This window comes from Chrysochloris asiatica, unplaced genomic scaffold (assembly GCF_000296735.1).
Source record: "Chrysochloris asiatica unplaced genomic scaffold, ChrAsi1.0 scaffold00146, whole genome shotgun sequence".
Taxonomy (NCBI): Eukaryota; Metazoa; Chordata; class Mammalia; order Afrosoricida; family Chrysochloridae; genus Chrysochloris; species Chrysochloris asiatica.
The window spans coordinates 3755053-3780356 of record NW_006408664.1 but is presented as its reverse complement, the minus strand read 5'-3'; the positions used below and the strand labels follow the sequence as shown (position 1 = coordinate 3780356).

General features: G+C 38.7%; 1 protein-coding gene across 1 annotated transcript in view; it reads left to right on the top strand.

Annotated features, from left to right (window-relative positions):
• Positions 1-15201, top strand: part of LOC102810647 (chromosome unknown open reading frame, human C6orf163) — a 36812-nt gene extending 21611 nt beyond the window's left edge. Inside the window, exons 4-5 of the mRNA XM_006870665.1 lie at positions 10690-10892; positions 14742-15201. Of these exons, the coding sequence (XP_006870727.1) occupies positions 10690-10892; positions 14742-15201 (663 nt within the window). The remainder of the gene's footprint in view (positions 1-10689; positions 10893-14741) is intronic.
• The last annotated feature ends 10103 nt before the right edge of the window (positions 15202-25304 follow it).

The following is a 25304-nucleotide window of genomic DNA, read 5'->3' as shown; positions in this document are numbered from 1 at the left end:
ACAAGTAAGCAGGCCCTTGTATCTGCCATCCACATCCTCTCTCAGCCATACAGACCTCTCACTGCCTCAGGGCAGGTCTCCTTTTGGGCCCATCAGGACAGACTTCCTGGCTCTGCACACCCCTTCTCAGCTATGCAAGTTTCTCTGTGTTTGGCCTCCCTGCCATCAATGTCTTCTCCACTGCTCACTGACCCAGCTCATAATCAGTGTAGCATCTTTGTTCAGTTCTCTTAGCTGTGTTCCTAGCATCAAGTTTCTGCTGTCATCACTAACTCTGCCACAGGGTCCCTTCTGAGCCTTCAACTGCCTGTTGTGTCATAGGACATCTTCTAGGTCTCTCACAGTCTTCAGTGGTACAGCCTTTGATCCCTGTTACAGCTCTTTTAAGAGGGTCTTCACTTCCTCTCTTTCTGCTGCTTCTCTGTCTTTTCCTCTCTTCCTTTTTCTCCTTTTTGAAACCTATGTGGGGTTGACTGCGTATATACAGAAAGAACCTCCTTGTTAATTTCAATGCCTGGGCCTCCCAGGGGAATCATGAATTAACCAATCTCCTTGGTGGGCCATAGACATTTCATTTGCATAGTCTGTACTATATTGACCAGTCCTGCAATGTGCATTAAATAGACTAATCACAGGGCAAATTACAGCACAAGGTTTACCCAGAAAACGTCAATCAACTTGGATGAAAGTAACAAACTCTCTGGGATAGAAAACTAGAGCACAGGTAACTCCTCAGGGTTTAAGGGGGGAAATCTTTTAAGTGGTTTTCCCAAAGAATTCAGGCAAATGACCACATAAAGGAACTCATTTCACCACATTGTTTCATAGAGGTTGGCTGGGAAGACCAGGAGTTTCACAGCAAGTTGTGGAATCTGTGGAGAGTGTGGCATTCTCTATGCTGATCTCTGTGGCAGCAGTGAGGAGCCCTGTGAAAGAGGATTCCATAATCTTACCTACTGCATCTCTTGCAACTGCCTCTCTTTCTTCTGGCTCACTACCTTTGTCTGGTACCTTGATCTTGAGCACATCATGCTTCTTCCAGCTTCTTTTCTCTACCTTCTTCTCCAGATTTTAGCTCAAACATAACTTCTTAAGGATAGCTTTACTGGGCCAATGCTGAACCTGACACTATACACTGTCTATGATACTCCATTCTCTGGCATGGTGGTTATTGCATTGTAAAGATTTAGCGGTGTGCTTAGTTGTTTAACATCCAAATCCTCTACATGACTTCAGTCACCATAAGGGCATATCTGTCTTGTCATTGCTTTTGCTCCAGTGCTCAGCACAGTGCTTTGTGTTAACAAGTACTGACATACTTGCTAAAAGAATGAAACAAGCAGTTCTCTTCATTCCCTGGGCTTTTTCCTTGTGCATTATTTACCTAAATTTACATTTGCAGCCATGCCAAGAGGGACATCTGTCTGAGCCAGCTCTCAAGTATTTTCTGCAGGACCAGAGGTCAAAAAATGAGGGGAGTTCTTTTTAACTTGTGACCTGTTCTAGCACGTGACACTTGGTAATTAGTAAACTTTCTAGGCAGAGGTCTAAGGATCAGTGCTTAGTTCAGTGTCTCCATAATAAAATCTGTTCAAAGGTAAAGGGTACAGAACTATTTCACATTTTACCCAAGAGAAGGGCAGGATGGGATGTGGTTCTGGTGTGATGATACATGGGGAAAGTCTAGAGGAGAAGTGGCAGAGGTATGACCCCAAGTTTGGCCTAATTTAGTGGGAATACAACTAATAAACAGGTCAGAACCACTGGCCAATTTATCCATTGTTTGCAACATGAGCACTTACCATACTCCTATATCAGATCTGAATTTTTGTTGTTGTTGTTAAGTGCCATCGAGTTGATTCTGGCCCATAGCAACCCTGTATAGGGTTTCCAAGGAGCAGCTGGTGAGCTTGAACCATCGACCTTGCAGTTCAAATGACTTTGCAGTCTGATGCATTAGCCCATAGTGCCACACCAAGACTCCTCAGATCTGAATTGTTGTTGTTGTTGTTGTTGTTAAGTACCATGAAGTCGGTTCCGACTCATAGTGACCCTGTACAGGGTTTCCAAGGCTGTAAATCTTTATGGGAGCAGAATGCCTCATCTTTCTTCTGCGGAACCCCTGGTAATTTTGAACTGCTGACCTTGAAGGTTAGTAGCCTGATTCATAACCACTACACTACCAGAGCTCCTTCAGATCTGAATTAGGTGAGAATAAATTGATGGTCCTTGTCCTTGAGATACTTGCTGGCAGGAAAAGTGGCTCTACCCCAGCAGGTTTCCTGTATGATAGTCGAGTGATCACTGCTTGCCTCTAGTCCCCTGCCTCAGCCAAATCTTGGCTTGATCCCTGAGCGTTTAACTGAGTAGCTCACTGACCATCCCCTATTTCAATTCAAAACATGTAAAATGTTTATAGCATATCTGAGGCAGGTCTGCTATCCAGTTAGCATACACCAGTAGGACCATATAGGTTCCTACAGCACTGGAATACCTCCTTATCAGCTGATAAATAGCCACTCCTCAAGCCTTTTATCACCTTGATTATCCTGGTTTTTCCCTGTACTCAGCCCCCAGCATGTCCTTCAACCCAGCAATTTAAAAAAGGCTAACTCTTGGTTTAAGTGGGATCTCCAGAGTCCTACCTAGGTGACAGCCACGGTCATTCTGATAGGTGACCCAGCTAAGAAAATTTATAGGAGAAATGTTAGCGGGAGGTTGACCTTTCTGAAATATTGGCCTTGGGTTTGAGAGTTTACATTTAAGCCACCATCTTATTTAGTTTACATTTAAACCGCCATCTTATATTTGAAGATATGACTGATCTAAAGGAATGTGTTGGATTGTTAGTTTAGCTGTAAAGTACACAGACATAGACATCAGTACTGTTTCTCAGGAGTTGCCTTTGAACCAATTGCTTTGAACACACACACACACACTGCAGATCTATAAAAACAGAATTGCTGGCAATATTTTGAACTCCTAGACCAGCTGATTATCACACATACTAAACTCTGAGATCACCATCTAAAAAGAAGTTCTTCTAGAATACAAATATTAAATTCTGGTATGTAGTGACAACTGAGAATCACCCTTATATAATGTTAGGAATTTGATAAGTCTCAAATGCTTGCTATTAGATAAAATTTTGGTATCTTATCCAATGGACAGAGCCTTGACATGGCACTGTGGGATAAGCACTGTACTACTAACCACACCAACACATGTCTGTCAGTTTGTCACCTATCATGGACAGATTTCAGCTGAGCTTTCAGACTAAGGCAGACTAGGAAGACGGAGAAGTGGATTCCTTCTGAATGTTTAACCAAGGAAAACCTTATGAATAACAGTGGATAATTGTCAGGTGGCACCAGAATATTGAATATTGAAAAATTATGAATAACACCAGAATATTTTCAGATATAGTGCTGGAAATGAGCCCCTAAAGTTCAAACATACTCAAAATATGACTGGAAAAGAGCTGCCTCCTCAAATAGGCTGTGATGATGTGAATGGGGTAAAGCTTTCCGAACTTTCATTTACTCATGAGACACAACTCAAATTGAGGAGAAACAACTGTAAACATCCATTAATAATCAGAGCATGAATGTATGAAATATGAATCTAGGAAAATTGGAAGTTGTTAAAAATGAAATGGAATGCATAAAGATTGATATCCTAGGCATTAGTAAGCTGAAATGGACTGGTCCTGGCCATTTTAAATATGACAATCACATAGTCTACTATGCCAGCAATGACACATCAAAGAGGAATGGTGTTGCATTCATCATCAAAAAGAACATTTCAAGATCTATCTTGAAGCATAATGCTGTGATAGGATAATACCCTACTAGGAAAACCAGTTAATACCACTGTTATTCAAATGTACACACCAACCACAGAACCAGTGATGATTACATTGAAGAATTCTACCAACTTCTTCCGTCTGAAATTGAGCAAATGTGCAATCAATATGTACCTGATAATTACTGGTGATTGGAATGCAAAAGTTGGAAATAAAGAGGATCAGTAGTTGGAAAATATGGACTTAGTGATAAAATGATGATGAAGATTACATAGTAGAATTTTACAAGACCAATGACTTACTTATTAAAAATAAGTTAGTCATTACAAATACCAGATGAAATAAAAGTAAATCAAATTGATCACACCTTCGGGAAGAGAGGGTGGAAAAGCTCCATATCATCAGTTAACAACAACAACAAAAAATGCCAGGGGCAGATTGTGGAACAGACCATCAGTTACTCATGTGCAAGTTCAGGCTAAAGATGAAGAAAATTAAAACAAGAAGTCCACGAAAGCCAAAACATGGTCTTGAACATATCTAATCTGAATTTAGAGATCATCCCAATAACAAATTTGTTGCAGTAGACATTAATGACAGAAGACCAGAGAGTTGTGGGATGACATAAAGAACATCATACAGGAAGAAAGCAAAAGGTGATAAAGAAGACAAGAAAGAAAAAGAAAAAGACCAAAATGGATGCCAAAAGAAACTCTCAAACTTGCTTTCCAGTATAGAGATGCTAAAGCAAATAAAAGAAAGGAGGAGGCAAGAGCTGAATAAAAAATTTCAAAAGGCAGCTCGAGAAGACAAAGTTGAATATTATAATGAAATGTGCAAAGACCTGGAGTTAGAAAACCAAAAGGGAGGAACATGCTCAACATTTCTCAAGCTGAAAGAACTGAAGAAGAAGAAAACAATCCAAGCCTCAATTACTAAAGGATTTATGGGCAAAATATTTAATGATGCAGAAAGCATCAAAAGAAGATGGAAGGACTACACAGACTCACTGTACTAAAAAGAAATAGTGTTCAATCATTTCAAGAGGTACCATATGATCAAGAGCCAATGGTACTGAAGGAAGAAGTCCAAGGTACACTGAAGACACTGGCAAAGAACAAGGGTTCAGAAACTGATAGACTACAAATTGAAATCTTTCAACAAACTGATGCAGCATTGGAGACACTCATATCTATGCCAAGACATCTGGAAGACAGCTACCTGGCCTATTGATTGGAAGAGATCCATATTTGTGACCATTCAAAAGAGAGGTGACTCAACAGAATGCAGAAATGATCAAATATCATATGCAAGTAAAGATAAAGATAATTTTAAATTAGCTACAGCAGCACATTGGCAGACTAGAGGTTCAAGCCAGATTCAGGGGAGGAATGAGGAATATCATTGCTGATGGTTCTTAGCTGAAAGCAGAGAATACCAGACAGATGTTTACTCTTGCCTTATTGACTATACAAAGGCTTTTGACTGTGTGGATCATGACAAGGCATGAATAACATTGCATAGAATGGGTATTGTGGAACACTTAATTGTGCTCATGAGGAACCTGTACATAGACCAAGAAGAGGCAGTAATTCAAACACAACAAGGGGTCATTGAATAGTTCAAAATCAGGAAAAATGTGCTCCTGGGTTGTGTTCTTCACGATACTCATCCCATCTGTATGATGAGCAAATAATCTGAGAAGCTGGCTTTTATGAATAAGAATGTGACATCTGAATTGGAGGAAGACTCATTAACAGCATATGATATGCAGATGACAAAACCTTGCTTGCTAAGAAAGTGAAGAGGACTTAAAATACTTCTTGATGAAGATCAAAGACTACAACATTCGATATGGTTGCACTTCAATGTAAAGAAAACAAAAATCCTCATCACTGGACAAATAAATAACATCATGATGAGTGGAGAAAAGATTGAAGTTGTCGATGACTTCATTTTGCTTGGATCCACTATTAACACCCACGGAAATCAAATGACATATTGCATTAGGCAAATCTTCTGCATAAGACCTCTTTAAAGTGTTCAGGTCATGGACTAAGGTGCGCCTGCCCCAAGCCACGGTATTTTCAATAGCTTCATATTCATGTGGAAGTTGAACAGTGAATAATGAAGATTGTAGATGAATTTATGCATTTAAGTTATGGTGGAGGAGAAAAATGTTGAAAGTACAACGGACTGCCAGGAGAATAAACACATCTGTGTTGGAAAAAGTACAGTCAGAATGCTCCTTAGAAACTAGGCTGGCGAGACTTCATTTCTCATACTTGGGAAGTATTATTAGAAGGAACCAGTCCCTAGAGAAGGACATCATACTTGGTAAAGTGGAGGGTCAGCGATAGATTGGCAGCAGCAGTGGGCTCAAGCTTAACAATAATTGTGGGGATGGCATAGGATTGGGCAGTGTTTTGTTCTGCTGTGCATAGGATTTCTATGAGTCAGAACCAACTCGATGGTACCTAACAACAGCAACAACAAGTAACCACAAGGTTGGTGGTTCACACCTACCGGCTTCTCCTCAGACAGACTATACAAGATGGCTATAAGTTGGAACCTCTGTGAAGTCACTTAACAACAATCAAATGGACAGGTAAAACGACTTTGGAAAGTAATTTATATTATTAAAACACAACAGTATTGAAAAGGAAATGATATCTAAGGAAAATTGGAGTACAGTTGTGACACTATAGGATAAGATTGGCGGTTCAAACCCACCAGCTGCTCCTCAAAAATCCCTATACAAGGTCATTAAAAGTTAGAACCAACTGATGGCACTTAACAACAAGGGAAACTAATAAAAATTAGGGTAGGAAGTGTAATGAAGTTAGGGTGAATTTAAAATGTAAGAAAATATATAAGCCATGAGGTCCTGTGCAACTGATTTGACCTTGAGCTTTCTGACAGCTAATGCAAAGAGTGAAATTCCATGAATTACCATGTCTATGTTGTTATGTACAGACAGTCTGTTCCCACACATGGTGACCCTGTATAGGGTTACCAAGGCTTTAAATCTTTGAAGAAGCAGAAAGCCTAATGTTTCTCATAGAGTAGCTGGTGGACTCCAACTGTAGACCTTATGGTTCAAGATTCAGTGCTTAGCATATGGAGTCACCATACTCCCCACCATGTCTATAAAGTCAAACAAATAAGATGCTCACGAGAGGCCCAGCTATTCCTAGTTGTGATACCTGAGAGAAATGTCTCATGTGGGAGGCATTGTGTAGGGGATGTCTATCAAACATCTGTATAGTAAACATGATAGGTTTCTTTAGACTGCTTTGTGTAATATCTTCAAATGTAGGTTGGGTCATTCAGTATGCATTGCAGTAAAAGTAATGGGATCAGGAAATCTCCTTCTGAATTACAAGACTGCCAAACAGTAGATTTTTTAAATTAGTATGTAGCTTTAACTGTGTACAGGCTTCCCCCACTATCCAAAAGTAAAGTGTTCCTATGAAACCGTGCATAAAGGGAAATGGCATAAAGTAAAGAAGCAGTTACTATTAATTTATATAGGACACATTTTTGAGCATTCTCAGATCCCCAAAATAACCTACCAAATCACACTAAATAGCACATAAAACCTAAAACAATATGCGTTAAGCGTCAGTGAGCTGGTTCTAGTTACAGCAACTCTTGGTTAGGGTTTCCTAGAAAACCTGGCTGGTAGGTTTGAATTACCAGTTTGGCAGTCAGCAGTTCAGTGCTTATTCTGTTAGCGGCACACCAGAACTCCCCATACAGTTGTTGATGTTAATTACCATCGAGTCAGTTTTGACTCAAAGCGGCCTTGTGAAGGGTTTCCAGGAGCAGCTGGTGAGTTTGAACTGCCGACCTAGTAGTCCAGCACTAATCTTACAGCGCCACACCAGGATTCAATATAGTAAAGCAAGAATGATGTGACAAATACACAACCTAAATAAAATTAACGTATGTACAATGTAATTCTCAAAAAAGAATTTTGGTGTGCCGCTCTTGCTGCTCAAGGCGCATGCTGTTTCTTTAACCTCTCACTGCAAAACAACCGCTGAGCACTAGTTTAGCTTTCTGTAGTTTTTCAAAAAAGTGAAAATCCTCTTAAGATTCATTTTGCTTAAGGAAAACAGGTACTAATGTAGATCTTTAGTTAAAGTGAAGTGTGGTGTATAGTAACCTTGAAAATCAGAGGGTGCCTGTACTTCACATGCTATCTGAGTCAGTAAAGTAATTTTGGTTTTATACAATAACTACATAGAAGAAAGGTTAAATTTGATACTCTGAATCCTAGCTTAGGTTAGAACCCAGGGATATAATTTTTAAACATATGATGCAAATAGAAATATTATTATGATAATATTTTACCAACTACCCAGCAATCTCAGTTATTGAGAATATTGATTGAAAGCCCAGAAATAAGTTAAAATGTCCCTGAGTCAGATAAAGATCTCTGACTTCAGGATGAAAACACAGGCTTATTATCTACAGCAGCATCTCTCCATCCAACCCACATCTTATTTATGCTTACTTGACAACCTCAACCTAAAAGACAATTGCTTAATTTTCTAAATCCAAAATAGATTAAATGCTGAAAACTAGAAATGATGGGAAGGGACATAATGACAGCAGTTAAGATGAAGAGTCCTTAGTTCAATGGTGTGGGCAGAACAAGAAATTTTATAAAAAATGGTTGTTAAGTGCCATCAAGTTAGTTTCAACTCAGTATAGGGTTTCCAAGGATCAGCTGGTGAGTTTGAACCACCAACTTTATGGTTCAAACCAATCTTATGGTCCTACACCACCACATCGGTACTCCATAAAAAGCAGTTATCAAACCTCAAATTGTCTGGGGTCATTTATAATAGAGATAAGTGGCCCTATGAACTCGAGTAATTATTGTATCCAGTATACTATTAAGAAAATGTAACTCGTGTTCATGCACTCTTTTTATGTTAAAGATTTAAGTGTTAAAATTTTTAGAAATATTTCCATTAAAGATATTAATTATCAAAAAAGTTTTAGTGTATAAGGGACAAACTTTTAGTGTGCAAGGGAAAACCCAGCTAGCACTTGTAACCTGCTAATATTTTCCAAATACATGTAGTGAGGCTGCTCTGGAGAGATTCTCAAAAGTGATTTCTGTTGTCTGTTTTCATTTTTCACTCTTGGAGTAGCCAAAGTGAGAAGCTGAAAACTTTACTTCTGAAAATCTGACTAGCATGTGGAATACCTGGGGAGTATACACTGTCATCACACTCGATTGCCACCAAAAGATTGGCGGCTCAAGTCTACTTCCAAAAAATCAGCCGCTGAAAACCCTATAGAGGGCAGTTCTACTCTTACTTACATGGGGTCACCAGCAGTCAGAATGGACTTGACAGTGACTGGTTTTGTCTTTCAAATATTTTTCTAAGAAGCTAAAAGCTATTTCAGTTTCCTCTGCAACTTAGTGTCCTGGCTTTCCCAGGAATAATCACAGAAAGGAATGGTGGTGGGTAAAGGGATATGAACAACTTTCAACCAGAGAAACTCTGCTTTAATTGCTTATATTTCTCTCCACTTCTGGGTAAGATTTCATTTGAAGAAGGGAGTCTGTAGCTTTAAAAACAAACTAAAAAATCTAAAAACAACAATATTGTACTATCTTTTAAAACTGTGATTTCTGGAATGAAAAACAAGCTGATGAATTTCTTGAAAGACTTCAGCATCATAGTCAGCAATGTAGCAAGAAACTGAGAATCCTGTTTCTACCCCTCCTTCCTTCATGGCCTCACTTTGGAATAGAGCTTGATTTAACTTTTGGTCTCTCAATGACGTTCCTAAAATAGAGGCGAACATTTAACCTTTAAATGAAAATTTTGAAACTCCTGGATAGTATTTGTTAATTGACCCTCCTTCCTGGCATGTATTTCTTTTAAAACACTCATTGTACCATCTGGTCATAGGTCTCTTGCATTACATCCCTTAAGGATAAGCATTGCAGTGTTCTTGTGTTTGTATCATCTGGGCTGTGGCTAGCCTATTGCCTGCCACAGTGAGGAGGTAATAAATATTTCCAAAATGATGGCAAGGATCTTCCTTTAGGATGATGTATCTCTTTTCCTCAAGTCCTGATTTAGCTAGTGTCTTTTCTCTTCATCTGCCTGAAGGCTGTCCATGCTTTCTACCAGAAGCTATGGAGTACCCTACATACTACATAGGGTCTTTTTGGCTGTGGTATTTACAAAAGTAGACTTTTCTTCCACAGTGTTGCTGGGTGGTTTTGAACTGCTACTATTTAAGTTGGTAGTTAGGTGCAAGCCATTTGTGTCCCCCAGCAAACTTCTTTATTTGCTCCTGTCCCCTGCATTAACAAGAAAGGGCCACTTAACACTAAAGAAGAGCTGGAACGTTTGAATGAAGGTGGGGACTGGACCAGCAAGTTCCTGTAACTATAGGAATGCACAACTGTGTTCTGCATGAGCCTAAGGCTCCCTCCTACCTAGGAAACACTAAGGAGGCATAATAGCTATTTCTGCCATTTCCCAAGACTGACCTTCTGAAATAGAACTGTATTATAATTTTAAATTACATGTAAAGATAATATGATACTATAGAATATTTGAACAATTAAGAAAAAAGACATAAATCTTATCCTTCCCTCAACACAACTACATCTTTTTTTTAATATTGTCTTATAATATTATCTACAAACATATTTATCAACATAGTTTGTACCTTTTACATTTCACTTAACATTGTATAAGCTTAGACATGGTTTTCTTCTAAATCATCAGTGTTAACAGAGGCACATCCCATCAGGTAGATAACTATGATTTAAATAATCTCTTAGTGTACATTTTTTAATAACAAAGACATAATATCTAAACCTAGTTTTAATGTTGCTTAAGGATGTAGTCGAAAAAACGAGGCTAGAGATGCATCGAAACATGGAAGAAGAACTAAAGAGAGAAAACTTGGCTGCAGAACAACGTATGGTCCATAGAATCCAAAGAATTATGATGGAATGCCACAGGGAGAAGGTCCAGGCTGTGGAGAAAGCCAGGCATGAAGAAAGACATTTAGCAGAAAAAGAAATGCAGGCTCACAGAAGGTATTCCAGAAATTAATATTTTCCTTTTATCAAAATCAACTTAGAGAAAGGGATATGGTTAAGGTATATATATATATATATATATATACTGGTAGCATAGTGGTTACGAATCGGACTTTTAGCCTCAGGGCCAGCAGTTCGAAACTACCAGCAGTTCCGCGGGAGAAAGATGAGGCTTTCTGCTCCCGTAAAGATTTACAGCCTCGGAAAACCTGTACAGGGTCAGAACCGACTCCTCAGCAAATAACAACAACAACAACAACATATGCCCAGTTTTTGTATTTAAATATTTTTATCATGAACTATATGTGGCACTGTGGGTTAATGAGTCAGACTGCAAAGTCATTTGAAATGCAAGGTCTGTGGTTCAAGCTCACTAGCTGTTCCTTGGAAAACCTGTTTAGGGTTGCTGTGGGTCAGAATCGACTCGATGGCACTTAATAACAACAACATATAAAACATATGGAGTCCTAGTGTGGCACTGTAGGATAAGCACCAGACTTCTAACTGCAAGGTTGACGATTCAAATTCACCAGCAGCTCCTTAGAAATGCTATGAGTCATCAGGACAGTACTTAACAAGAACATATAAAATATAGAGTCCTGTTGTGGTGCTGTAGGACTACTAACCACAAGGTTGGTGGTTCAAATCCACCAGTGGCTCCTTGGAAACCCTATGCAAGGTTGCTATGAGACAGAACTGATTTGATAGCACTTAACAACAACATATAAAACATACAGAAAAATACATAATGTATTCTAGAATTAATATGTTGTTGTTGTTGTGAAGTGCTATGACCCAGGCTGAAAGTCAGGAAGCTGGTTTTCAGTCTTGCTTTTTCTCATCCACTATATCTTAGTGTGGCGCTGTGGGTTAATGCGCCAGACTGCAAAGCCATTTGAACTGCAAGGTCGGTGGTTCAAGCTCACCAGTCGCTCCTTGGAAACCCTATATGGGGTCACTATGGGTCGGAACCGACTCAATGGCACTTAACAACAACAAAATATCTTGGTAGCCATGGTTGGGGTGGTGACTACTAACTGAAAAGTTGGTAATTTGAAATCACCTACCCTTGGAAACTCTGTGCAAGGTCACTGTGAGTCAGAACCTACTGCATGGTACTTAACAACAACAACAACAACCCTCTACTCCATGGGAGAAGGATGTGTGGCAGTCTGCTCCCATAAAGATTACAGCAGCCCATACCCGGTAGGGCAGTTCTATCTTAGAGTTTCATTGAGTTGGAAGTAACTCAATGGAAATGGGTTATATCCTGTTGTTAAGTGCTGTGGAGTGGGTTTCAAATCATAGCGACCCTGTGTAGGGTTTCCAAGGAGCAGCTCATGAGTTTGAACTGCCAACCTTGTGATTCAAACCGACCTTTTGAGTGCTTGAGTCCTATGGCAGCAAAACAGGACCACTGGAAGTATAACAGGTAATAAATAAAAATAGGATCAGCTTTAGTGACTTTGTGAAAATTTAATGCTATATAATGTGTGTAAAGTGCTTAACATAGTCTCTGGGACACAGCAAGTGCTTAATAAACATTAACCCTAGATATTTATAAATATATACTTTGTTGTTGTTCTTAAGTGCTGTCAAATTGGTTCCAACTCATAGCTACCCTGTATAGAGTTTCCAGAGAGGCTGGTGAGTCTGAACCTCCGACCTTTGGATTCAAACTGACCCTGTGGTCTAGTGTTTGTCCTACAGCACCACAACAGGACTCCAGATATACTTGGTTGGTAAGTACCATGGAGTCAGTTCCAACTCATAGTGACCCTGCATAGGGTTTCTGAGGCTATAAATCTTTATGGGAGCAGAATGCCTCAGCTTTCTCCTGCAGAACTGCTGGTAGTTTCGAACTGATGACCTTGAGCTTGTCAGCCCGACTCATAACCACTACGCTACCAGAGCTTCTTCCCAGATATACTTAGTTGATGGTAAAATTAAGGAAAGAAATAACATACCAGGTAGAAGGACCAAGGACAAGTAATGTTTACCTCAAGGTTAAGGGAGTCTGCCAGGTTTGAGAGTCAAACTGAAAGAATCCAAGAAGATGAGAAAACTGTCTCTTGGGAATGGGGCAAATCTTAGACTGTCTGTATTAGACTAGGAGGGAACTAGATATAGATAGGATTGCTTAGCAACCAGAGATGTTTGAACCCAACATTTACAGACTTTCAAATTCTCAAATCTTTAAAGATTCTACTTAAACGAGGTTAACCACAGACATCTACTAGAAATGTACCACTAGATAAGAACTTTTGCTCTGGACACACTCTCTGGGTTGAGGAGCTGGTTTTGTCACTTTTACTAATCAAGTGAACTTGGAAAAGTTACTTCTCTGTGACTCAGCTTCCTCATCAGTAAAAGAGGCACAATAAAATAGAATCATCTCATAGTGTTGTTTTAAGAAATCATTGAGGTAATATATTTATTAGACATGCATCAACCTGCCCGGTATATGGTAAAAAGTCAATATGGTTGACTGCTATAGACTATATATAATTACCTACATTATAACTAAAGGTGTGTGAACTCATACAGCACTGGTTCTCAAAGTGTGAGCCAAGGAACCCTTGGGGTCCCAGAGACCCTTTTAGGAGTCCCACAAGGTCAAAACGACTTTCTTACCAATACTAAGATGTTTTTTGCCTTTTTCACTTTCATTTTCCCGTGAATATACAGTAGAATTTTCCAGGGTTTATATAATATATGATATCACAAGATATGAAACAATATGAAAATATAGTTTTTTATCCTATTAAGCCAGAGATTCGTTTTACAAAAAACGTAGAACAATGCCACTCTTCTCACTAAATACTTTTTTGTTTGGGAAAATATAGGTTGTTTAAAATAAAAATATGTTTTCATATCAACATTTAATGGATTATTGTTTTACATGAATTAATATTTATATTTTAAAGATCTCACTTTTAATTTCCAATACTGTTCATGTCAAAAGATATTACCCATATAAACAAAAGTAGTTTGAGGTTCTCAGTCATTTTAAGAGTATAAAGGGGGCCTGAGACCCCTATCATACAGTAATTTGCTCAGATGAAACTAAGATTAGAACTAAACTGATTTTTATTATTAAGTGCTGTCGAGTTGGTTCCAATTCATAGCAACCCTGTATAGGGATTCCGAGGAGCAGCTGGTAGATTTGAACTGCTGATCTTATGGTTCGCAGTCCAGTGCAGATCCTACCGCGGCACACCAGCAGTTAAAGCTAAATTTTCTCTTGTTTGGTTAAAAGTCAGCAGCTGAACTTACATAAAGAAATGCTTTCCAGAGTGGTTTAGAACTCTGACTAGCCTTCCACCCCCACCTTTTTTTTTTTTCAGTTTAAGCACACTGGCCTCCTATTTTTCTGGCCAAGATAAACTCAGGCTGGCAAAGTTGCCATTAGCCTAACTGCCTTCTTCTAGACCACAGCAGGGTAGTCAATGAACAACTGCTCCGCTCTGAAAAATGTTGTTGTTTTGCTGCTACTAGCTAACACAATCCTAAAGAGCTCTGGTAGGAGTTGGGCTGCTAACCTCAAGGTCAGGAGCTCGAAACTACCAGCGGTTCTGCGGGAGAAAGATTAGGCTTTCTGCTCGCATAAAGATTTACAGCCTTGGAAACCAGATTTACAGCCTCGGAAACCCTATACAGGGTGACTATGAGTCGGAATCGACTCGACGGCACTTAACAACAACAATGCAATCCAAACCTCAATGTGAGAGCGTCTCAGAGCCTCACTCAGCCTAGCAAATGCTCATAGCTTTGTGGTTAAGGACAAATTATTTTGGTTTGAATGGTTAATCCATCGAATTTATAAATTTATATTGTCATTTGTAGAAAGGCCATGGAGGAACTGTTGAATGCCGGTGTGTCCGTTGTTAAGGATCAGAAGAAGAGTGTGGAACTATTGATAAAGGAAAGAGAACACGAAATGAACATCTATTATGGTATGGCTCATAGGCAGAAGCAAGAAGAGGTTCAGGAAGTGCTTCAAGAAGCGGAGAAAACACATCAAGTTACACTTGGAAATGTGATGGATAAACTGGTTAATACCCAAGGGGAGCTGCTGTCCATCGCAAAACAACTGGGAATCATGACAAATTGGAAAGATTTTCTGGAGGAAGAATTACAAGAAACAAGGGCAGCATTTCAAAAATACATCAATTATACTTTTCCTTCGCTTTCACCCGGGCATGCCGATTTTATTCTGCCAGAAAGAAAGAAAACACCTTCCACTCTTGCTGCTATCAAGAAGGAAAATCTGGTAACTACAGAGAAGGAAACAGTTCTTAATTAGATGTCTTCAACTGAAATTTCCCTACAAAAGATGTCATTCCAAAGACCAAATAAATCACTCAAAAAACAAAACAAAACAAAAAAAACTGATTCCCAATTATGTGCAGTTACAACAAGTGGTTGTAAGCATTTTGGTAGAAAACTAAAGTACTTAAAAGTATATTCCAGGTTACAATGAGCTGCAAGTCTAATTGAAGAAATTAAACTGAGAGGAATCAAAACTACATAGGAGGGGAGTCAAAACACACTTCTGGATCTGCTGTATTCATTTCTCCATCACACGTGTGACTGTTTTAGTGTTTGTTATAGTTGAAAGCGAGGTAAAGGGCGTGTTCTTTTGCTGTTAACCATTGCATGGAGATTACTGGTATTTTGTGAGCTTCAATAGTATTGTAGATAAAAATTAAAAAAGAAATGGCACTCAAATTCAGTAGAATTAAATTCTGGAGCCCCATATAAAATAGTTTTGAAACAACACATATTTTCTGGTTGTGAAGGAAAAAAAAATACATCTTTAGACCCCTGCCTCCACGGAAGGAGTGTCTTCTGTGTTTATATCCAAACCTAAGAGTTTCTATCCAACCTCATCTCTTTTGGGTCAAAATGCAGAAAACGTTTAAATTCTGTAATACTCAGGACCAACACATTTCAATATCCACTAAATTAAAGAAAATCCAAGCCAATTTATCTAATTCTTAAATTATTAACCACCATCCTATATGGGTTGTTTAAATTTTTAAAACTCAGGAAGTAGTTTTTAGTAAATTGGAAAAGTTGTTCTTGAGCAGTTTGTAGGTGGAATTGTTGACACTGACCGTTCTGGAAATTCCTAATGATACAAGTAGCAATTTGTTTACATTTGCATAATGAACTATTACTCTCTTCAGTGCTTAACTCCCTAATACTGCAAGAGTCCTGGAATGGTGCTATAGGTTAAGCACTGGACTGCTAACCACAAGGTCATTTAAACCCACCAGTCACTCCTTGGAACCCTAGACAAAGTTGCTATGTGTCAGAATTGACTCTACAGCACTTAACAACAACAACCCTAATACTGCTGGACTACTACAAGTCTCCCTAGGGACTGGAAGTAACAACACTTATATAGTGCACTTCTTTTTCATGTACCTTCTCACAATAACCTATGAGACGGGCAGGGCAAGGATTGTTATTTCCTTTTTGCCGATGATAAAAACTATCAAGTACTAAGCTATTTACATGTGTGAAACATATTTAAATGTATATATATATATATTCAGCCTTTGAGATGACTTTCAAAAGCAATTATTATTATCTTGAATTTACAGAAAGGGAAAAGGATCCCTGGTAGAGTGTAGGTTATGAGCTGGGCTGCTAACCAGAAGGTCAGCAGTTCAAATCTACCAGCCACTCTGACATAGAAAGATGAGGTTTTCTGCTCCTGTGATAATTTACAGCCTTAGAAATCCTATGAAGGGTTGCTAGGACTCGAATTAACTCGAATGGCACACAGCAACCACCCCCACCACTGAGGCTCAGAGAGATTAAATAGCTTTCCTCAGGACACACAGTTAATAAGTGGCAGAATCAGAATTCAAACTCTTACAAAGTATAGGCAGACAGGTGCATGAGAGAGACCTCAGGGTTTTTTTAGGATTGTTGTTAAGTGCTGTCGAGTCAGTTCAGAACCCTACGTATGGTTTCCGAGGAGCAGCTGGTGGGTTTGAATCACTGACCTGGTGCCCATCCTATACCTCCACACCAGGATTGTTGTTGTTATTAAGTGTTGTCAAGTCAGTTCCAACTTACAGCGACCCTGTATAGGATTTCCAAGGAGCTGCTAGTGAATTTGAACTGCTAACATTGTGGTTCAAACTGGCCTTGCAGTCCAGTGCATTATCTCACAGTGCCACCCCAGGACTCTACACCAGGATCAGACAGACAGTAATAACAACTGGCACTAGATAGGCTTGCCATGTGCCAGGCATGCTGAGAGGATTATACACATGGTATCATTTCCACAGCCACCTTTTAGAGTAGGAACCATTCACATAGCTATTTTAAAGATGAAAAGACTGAAGGCACAGATAGATTAAGTCACTTTTTCAAAGTTAAACAGCTAATAAGGGACAGAATTTCAAACCTATGGCTCTTGGGCGTGTGCTTTTAGCTACTATCTTATACACACTCTAAGTGAAAACCTTGGTGTCTTGTTGACTCTGTGTGTGTGTGTATGTGGTGTATAAATGCAATGAGAAGGGTATTGGAGAGTGGATTTTGTTATAAGTGTAGTTTGTCCTCTATGCCACACAACATTTCTATCTCATATAGAAGTAAGTATACAATCTAAAAGGAAATTCTACCTACTGATTACAGTACCTAACTTAGTGGAGTCATCCACTGGGCTAAATCTGAGTTTATACCGTAGGGTAACAGAGGGAAACTGTCTTCTGGAGGATTAGCTACATGTCTACAGTGAAAGGTTTCACTTTTGGCATCAGTGACATGGTGAGTAACATGAAAAGAGAGTAGCCAACTTATTTTTGGTTTAGAAAAAGGAATCTTTTAAGTCTTCAACCAGATTCAAAATATGAAATAAAATTTTCCATGTGTTTAGTATCTTCCTTGTTCATACTCCAGTCCCTGCTCCCATCATTCTGGGAAAAGAGGAGTTAGACATCTTCTTGTTACTGTGGTGAGCCCAACTGGATCCCCACAAGGGCCCCTGCCTACCAGATGACATCCCTGCCTTCTCATGAACGCCCACAGCACTAATTATGGTGGCCACAGAAAATCCTATCAGGATACCTTGATTCCAGTCCCCATTCTCCCTTCACCTTACAGTCTGGAGTTAGAGTAACAAGACAGTCAAAGAGAAAAGATACTTAATATATGGAGAAACACAAAGTGACAGCCAAATTCTCACTAGAAACTAAATGAGAGGTCAATGGGGCAACATCTTTAAAGTACTGAATGGCAGCAACCCAAATGAAAACAACTGTTCACCCAGAATTCTATACTCAGCAAAAATTCTTCAAAAATGAAGAAAAAATTAAGACATTCTCAAAAGCTGAGAGAATCCATTACCAGCACATCTGCAATATTGTTGTTGTTGTCAAGTGCCATCGAGTCGATTCCAACCCATAGCGACCCTGCATAGGGTTTCCAAGGAGCAGCTGGTGAGCTTGAACCACCAACCTTATAGTTCAAACGGCTTTGCAGTCTGGCACATTAGCCCACAGCACCACACCAGGACTCCTAGTAAATATTAAAGGAAGTTCTTCAGGGACAGAAGTTAGATCCACACCAAGAAATGAAGAGCATGGGAAATAAAATATGTGAATATATATAAAATGGTTTTTATTATTTTAAATCTCTTTAAAGGATAATTGTTTAAAGCAAAAATAATAATCCATTATGGGGTCATAACATAAATAGAGGAGTCCTGGTGTGGGGCTGTAGAATAAACACTGGGCAGCTAACCAACCATAAGGTCAACAGCTGCTCCTTGGAAACCCTATACCTATTTCTGAGTTAGAACTGACTGAGGGCAATTAACAACAACAAACAGCACCATGTATAGAACTAGTCTGTATGACCAAGATAATAGGAAAAATTGGAGGCGGGAAATAAAGTGTACTGTTGTGAAGTTCTTATGCACCTGAGTGACAAACAAAAGGAAAGTAAAATATTTTTTAATGTTGGATAACTGACATTACCTACTTTTACATACTTTTACAGCTAGAGTAATCAAGTCAGTAAAGTATTGGCGTGAAAGGAGATATATAGATTCCAAAAGAGCAGAAAGTCTTGAAATCGACCTGTATCTTTTCTCTTTGGCTGTCTTGTTCTGACTCCAGACTGTAAGGTGAAGGGAGAATGAGGACTGGGATCAGGTCAGCATATCCTGATGGAATTTTCTGTGGTCACTACAGTTACTGCTGTGGGTGCTTATGAGAAGGCAGGGATATCATGTGGTAGGCAGGGAGCCCTTGTGGGGATCTAGCTGGCCTCACCACATCATTGATAGGTGTTGCTGTTGTTGTTTAGTGACACTGAGTCTGTTCTGACTCACAGCAACCCTGTACAGAGTTCCCGAGGCTATAAATCTTTGTGGGAACAGAAAGCCTTATCTCTCTTCCTGAAGAGGGGCTGATGGGCTCAAACTGCAGTCCAGTGCTTATCCTACAGAGCCATTGCAGCAACAAAAATATAAATATTTGGGGATAAATTTGTCAAAAGATATATAATATATGTACACAGAAAGCTTTAAGGAATTGCTGAGTTTTAATAAATTAGACCTAAACAAATGGATATACAGAGATACCTTGTTAATGGACCAGAAAACAGAATATTGTTAAGATGTTAATTATCCCTCCATTGACAAGCTATTTCTAACATTTCCATAGATAGTCAAAAGAACTAAAATAGATCATTTTAAAAGGTGAGTAATGTTTGATGACTGACATTACTTAATTTAAAATACTTTTACAGCTAATCATTAAAGTATTGGCATAAAGGGAGGTATATAGATCATAAGAGAATAGAAAGTCTTGAAATTGACCCATACATATAAGGTCAATTAATTTTTGACAAAGGTGCCAAGGCAATTCAATGAGGAAACATATAATCCTTTTAAGAAATATTGTTGAGGAAACTATTTGCAAAAAATAATCTGGCCCATACTTCATAATGTACAGGAAGAAACCAAAACTATAAAAATTTTAGAAAAATATAAGAGAAAAATTTTACAAGCTTGGATTAGGCAAAGATTTCTTGAATAGGATAAAGAGAAGCATGAATTTGTATAAAACTTTCATAAACTAGACTTCATCAAAACTTTAGAATTTGCTCTCTGAAAGAAAGTATTAAAGGACAGCACAACATGGCTAGTGGCCAAGGAAGACACTGGGAGATGGACAAGGTAAAAGACAATAAAAGTAAATACTATTTCATACTCAACCCTGCAACAGTAGTAATAGCAATATAATGTCTACAAGTAGATTGGACATATTGTCAGGGGGGGACCAAACCCTGGAGAAGGACGTCATGGTAAAGTGGAGGGTCAGTGAAAAACAGGTAGACCCCAATGAGATGGTTGGCACTGTGGCAGCAACAATGGGCTCAAACATAACAATTGTGAGGAGGGAACAGGACTGATCAGTGTTTTGTACTGTTGTACATAAGGTTGTTCTGAGTTAGAACTGACTCAAAGGCACCTAACAATGACAACAATAACAGATACATAGATAAACATGCAAGCTGAACAGATGTGGGAAAGCAAATTAAAGCACACCCATGAGTATACATATAGGTTTGGCAGAGGATATTTCCACATGGTGTGGTAGTGGTGGTGTGCTGTGGAGTCAGTTCCAACTCAACCCTGTATAGCGTTTCCGAAGCTGTAAATCTTTATGGAAGCAGAAAGCCTCATCTTTCTCCCATGGAACAGCTGGTAGTTTTGAACTGTTGACCTCGAGGTTAGCAGCCCGACTCACATAGGTATTTGTATATGCTGTAATTATATACAAGGATTTTATAGAGGAGACAAGGGGCATAGTTCTGAAATTTTCTTAGCCATAACCAAACTCCTTGATGGAATGAGTTACTGGGCTTGGAATTTAGGACCACAATCTCAGGGGGCATGTAGGTCAACTGGCATAACATATTCCACAAAGACAAAGTTCTATATCTTACTTTGGTAAGCAGTGACTGAGATCTTAAAAGCTTGCCAGCAGCCATCTAATATTCAACTATGCCTCTCCCTATCCAGAGCAAAAGCGAATAAAGAATTAATAATTTTGAGTTTTGTTCTACATTTTCTCTATCTGGAACCTTCTAGTGGGATCCTTTGGTAGTGGTAGCCAGACAACATCTAGTTCTTTTCATCTCATAGTTGTGGAGACTGATATTCATATGTTCCATTAGTCCACTGGGCTAAATGATTCCAACACCTTCAATTCTCATCACTCTCTTCTACACATGGAGAGACCAATAGATGCCCATTCATGAACTTTTAAGATCCCAGATGCAACTCACCAAAGTAGGTTGTAGAACATGGTCTTTGTGGACTATATTATACTAATTAACCATGGAGTCTCCTGAGACTATATAGTCCTGAGCCCTTATATATAACCTGTTTTTTTTTAATGTAGCTGAAGGTAATCTCCACGAGTGGCTTCAATTCTAGGCCACAAAAGTATCTAAAGTCCATAGTCTTGGGGGATCCATCCATCTCCATCATACCAGTCAGTCTGTACGTTCTATTATAATCTGAATCAGAGCAGTTGGTGGGTGTTGCCAGCATCATCTAGTTTTTCTTTTCTCAGGTTAGTGGAGGCTGTAGTTCATGTGGACCATTAGTTCTTTAGATGAATTGTTTCACGGAGTCTTTGGTTTTCTCCTCTCTTCTTTGCTTTGAATAGAAAATAGTTGTTACTTAGATGACCACTTGAAAGCTTCTAAGATCCCAGTTGCTATTCACCAAAGTATGATGTATAACATTGTGTTTATGGGCCATTTTATGCCAGTTGACCTAGCTATCCCCTGAAACTGTGGTCTGTAGCTCTCAAACCCAGTATTTCAGTCTCTGGAGGTGTTTAGTTATGGCTGTTCCTCATTCCTTTTCCTCCTTAGTAATAACTACATACCTGAGTATACATCCTCCTAGTCCTCATTTTTACTACACATTTATATATGTGTATATATAATATATGAAGTCCTGGTGTGGTGCCATAGGATATGCATTCGACCTCAAGGTTGGTTTAAACCATAAGGTTGGTGGTTCAAACCTACCAGCAGCTCTTTGGAAATCCTATGCAAGGTAGCTTTGAGTCAGAACCCACTCGATGGCATTTAAAAAAAAACAAGCAAACACATTTATATACATAAAAATAACACTGTTTTGTGCATTTAAAAAATTCAATAATACTATTATTATATATACATTATTTTACACATTGCCTTTTTTCAGTCAACATTTGATATGAGATCTATCCATGTTGATATATAGCACTTTTATTTTCTAAAGAGAAGTAAAATCAGAGCAATTTTTACTCAGTTATTTGCATAAGGAAATTGGAGTTGAATTCTTTGCTAAATGACCTAAAACATTAAGGCTGTTATTCCAAACTGTGTAGCAAGATGCCTGAAGGCACCATAATGAACATTCAGGTGCAGGCAGACTATTTTAAACTTTTAAGGGAAACACAATACAATGTCACATACAATATGAACTGCTATTAAGTTGTGTAGACCTGTTAGGCACTTGTTTTGGCCTAGGGTACCATGAAAAATTTACTGAGATCCTGAAAGCATAAGAAACTGATAAAGTTTGAGAAGCTCTGCTCTAAGAATAAGAAATCTATGTCCTGTACTCTATCAGGCCCCACAATCTGGTGTACAACTACACAGAATTACAGGCAAAATTCCTTGGAGGAACTAAATCAATTTCGTTGATAAAAACATCACAGTGAGTGATGTGGTGGAGCTCCTGGAAGGAATGGTTTACTGTATTAAGCCTCTGGCAAACAGTCTTAAGATGAGCTTCTAAATGTGATTTACTTTAAATTGCACTAAAAAATGCCCCTCACACTATAATAAAGCTTACATGTGCACTTAGACATGTTTACTTGTGCCAGTGGCAGGATAGATGTTGTGGGAGGGGATGTTAGGGAGGGAACATGGGTGCTGAAAGACTACAAATGAAGAAGAGAACAGGGAAGCCCTCAGGCATAGTCTTTAATGAATAATAAAGGGAACTGCTTTTACTCACAAGTAATGTTTTTGAATAGTAACTTCTGGTCTATCCCTTCTGATATACCAGGAACTCAGCAGCTGAAACTCCCCAGCTGTTCCTGGAAAACCCTCTAACTCATAGGGAACCTGTACACAACTGAACGAGATACTGTTTAGTCCTGCACCATGCTCACAATCCTTACACTTGAGCCCATAGCTGCTGCAACTCTGCCAATCCATCTTATTGAGATCTTCCTCTTTTTCACTATACCTCTTTCTTACTAAGCATGATGTCCTTCTCCAGGGACTGGTCCCTTCTGATAATATGTCCAAAGTATGAGAGACAAAGTCTCCCATCCTGATTTCTAAGGAGCATTCTGGCTGTATTTCTTCCAACACAGATTTGCTTGTACTTTTGGCAGCCCATGGTACTTTCAATATTCTTCTCCAACACCATAAATCAAATGTATCAATTCTTCTACAGTCTTTCTTATTCACTGTCCAACTTTCACATACATATGCAGCCCTTGAAAATACCATGACTTGGGTCAGGTGCACCTCAGTCCTCAAACTGATATCTTTGCTCTTGAACACTTGGAAACACTATACAGAGTAGATATGAGTTGGATGCAATTTGACAGCACTAAAAACAAGAACCCCTCCTCCCCCATTTTATCTCATAGGATAGCAGCAGAGACCTGGCATTAGGAATGCTTGCATTTGCACTCCGACATCACTAGCAGTGCTTTCAGTGACACAGATTTCTGCAGAAATAAAGCATGATGGAGAAGATAGGAACTACAACAGTGTCATTCTCCCTGATCCTGGGCACATCATGCTGATGCTTCCCTCTATAATTCCAGGACACAGGCCTGCTTGCTACATTTCACTAGTTCCCATTTTGCATAAATTCAATTTAGAATTTATGACAAGCTATACATTTATTTCTATTTAAACATAGGATCTAGAAGAGAAAAATGGATTTTTATTTTATCAAAGTTCATAAGGATAGGTTATAAAGCCTCTAAAAATAAATATAAAAAGGTCTGGTCTTGGGGAAATGTCTGAACTTAAAAGAGAAAAAAAAAAAAGGAGCTTTTAGAGGAAATGACTTTTGAATTTTAACAAAATTAATTTCTTATGTTGCTAAGAAAATTGAGCTATTTTTCTTCTGTTTCCTGAGTAAATTGTATCCATCTCTTAAATCCATAATGATCTGTGACCATTATGATGTCACCTCAATAGAAATTGGAAGTGGTAAGTGGATCAGATGTCTGGAGTCTTAGTAAAGTATCAATAACATTTTTAAATCAATGATCTAACTTATTCCTATTTCTTTGAGATGGGGCTATTCCTAAAAATATCACTAACCATCTACTCTTTCAATGATAAATGAATTCAAATGTTATATTTTCCAGGATATTAGTGTCACATTTTACGATCTTTTTGGAGATAAATAAATAATTTGGAGCGTTTTCTAGATTACTGGAATTTTAAAATGAAGTCAGCCTTGAGGTCATGGAATAGTTTTATAAAACTAACGCCATTCCAAAGATCAGTATCAGATTTATAGGCATGTTTTCCTACTCCTTATATGATTTGCAGAGCTCAAGTAAGTGCTTGTGGCAGATTATTTTTCATATTTCTTAGCAGAACTGTGGTTTCTTTATAGTCAAAGAAATATCCCAGCAATGGCATATTGAACCTCATGTCATATATTCTAAAGTAATAGCTGATATTTAATAAGGAAAATAGTTTAGCTCCCAAGTGGAATAAAAATATATGTGAAAACTTTTAAGAATCTTTTTTTTTTCTTCCTTCAAATCTTAAATAGGGAGTTTAGGCTGGAGACAGCATGTTCCACCATTCATTTACCATTCCTGGAAACCCTACTGTGGGCAGCATTGTGGTAGACTCATGTGGACCTCAGAGATCTGTAAGTAGTGGGGAGGTGATGGCTTCATACACAACAAAAACCAAAGGACCGAGGAAGTTCAGAGAAATGTAATGAGTAATTTTGATCTGGGCCTTGATGGAGCAGCCAGATTTCAATGGAGAGATTTGTTGAGAAGATGAGGAGGGAGAAGGAAGGGTAATCTATGCATAGATAATTTATGAGGAAAGGCACAGTCAGAAAAATGTAATATAGGAAAGCACATAAAGAAGGGTCATGGGAAATAAGGCAGAAAAGAGAGGTCAGGAGTTCATTATGGAATTGTCCGATGCTCCGGTAGCGTAGTGGTTACGAATCGGTCTGCAAACTGCAAGGTTAGCAGTTTGAAACCACCAGCCGCTCCACGGGAGAAAGATGAGGCTTTCTACTCCCGTAAAGATTTACAGCCTCGGAAACCCTGTACAGGGTCACTATGGGTCGGAACCGACTCTACG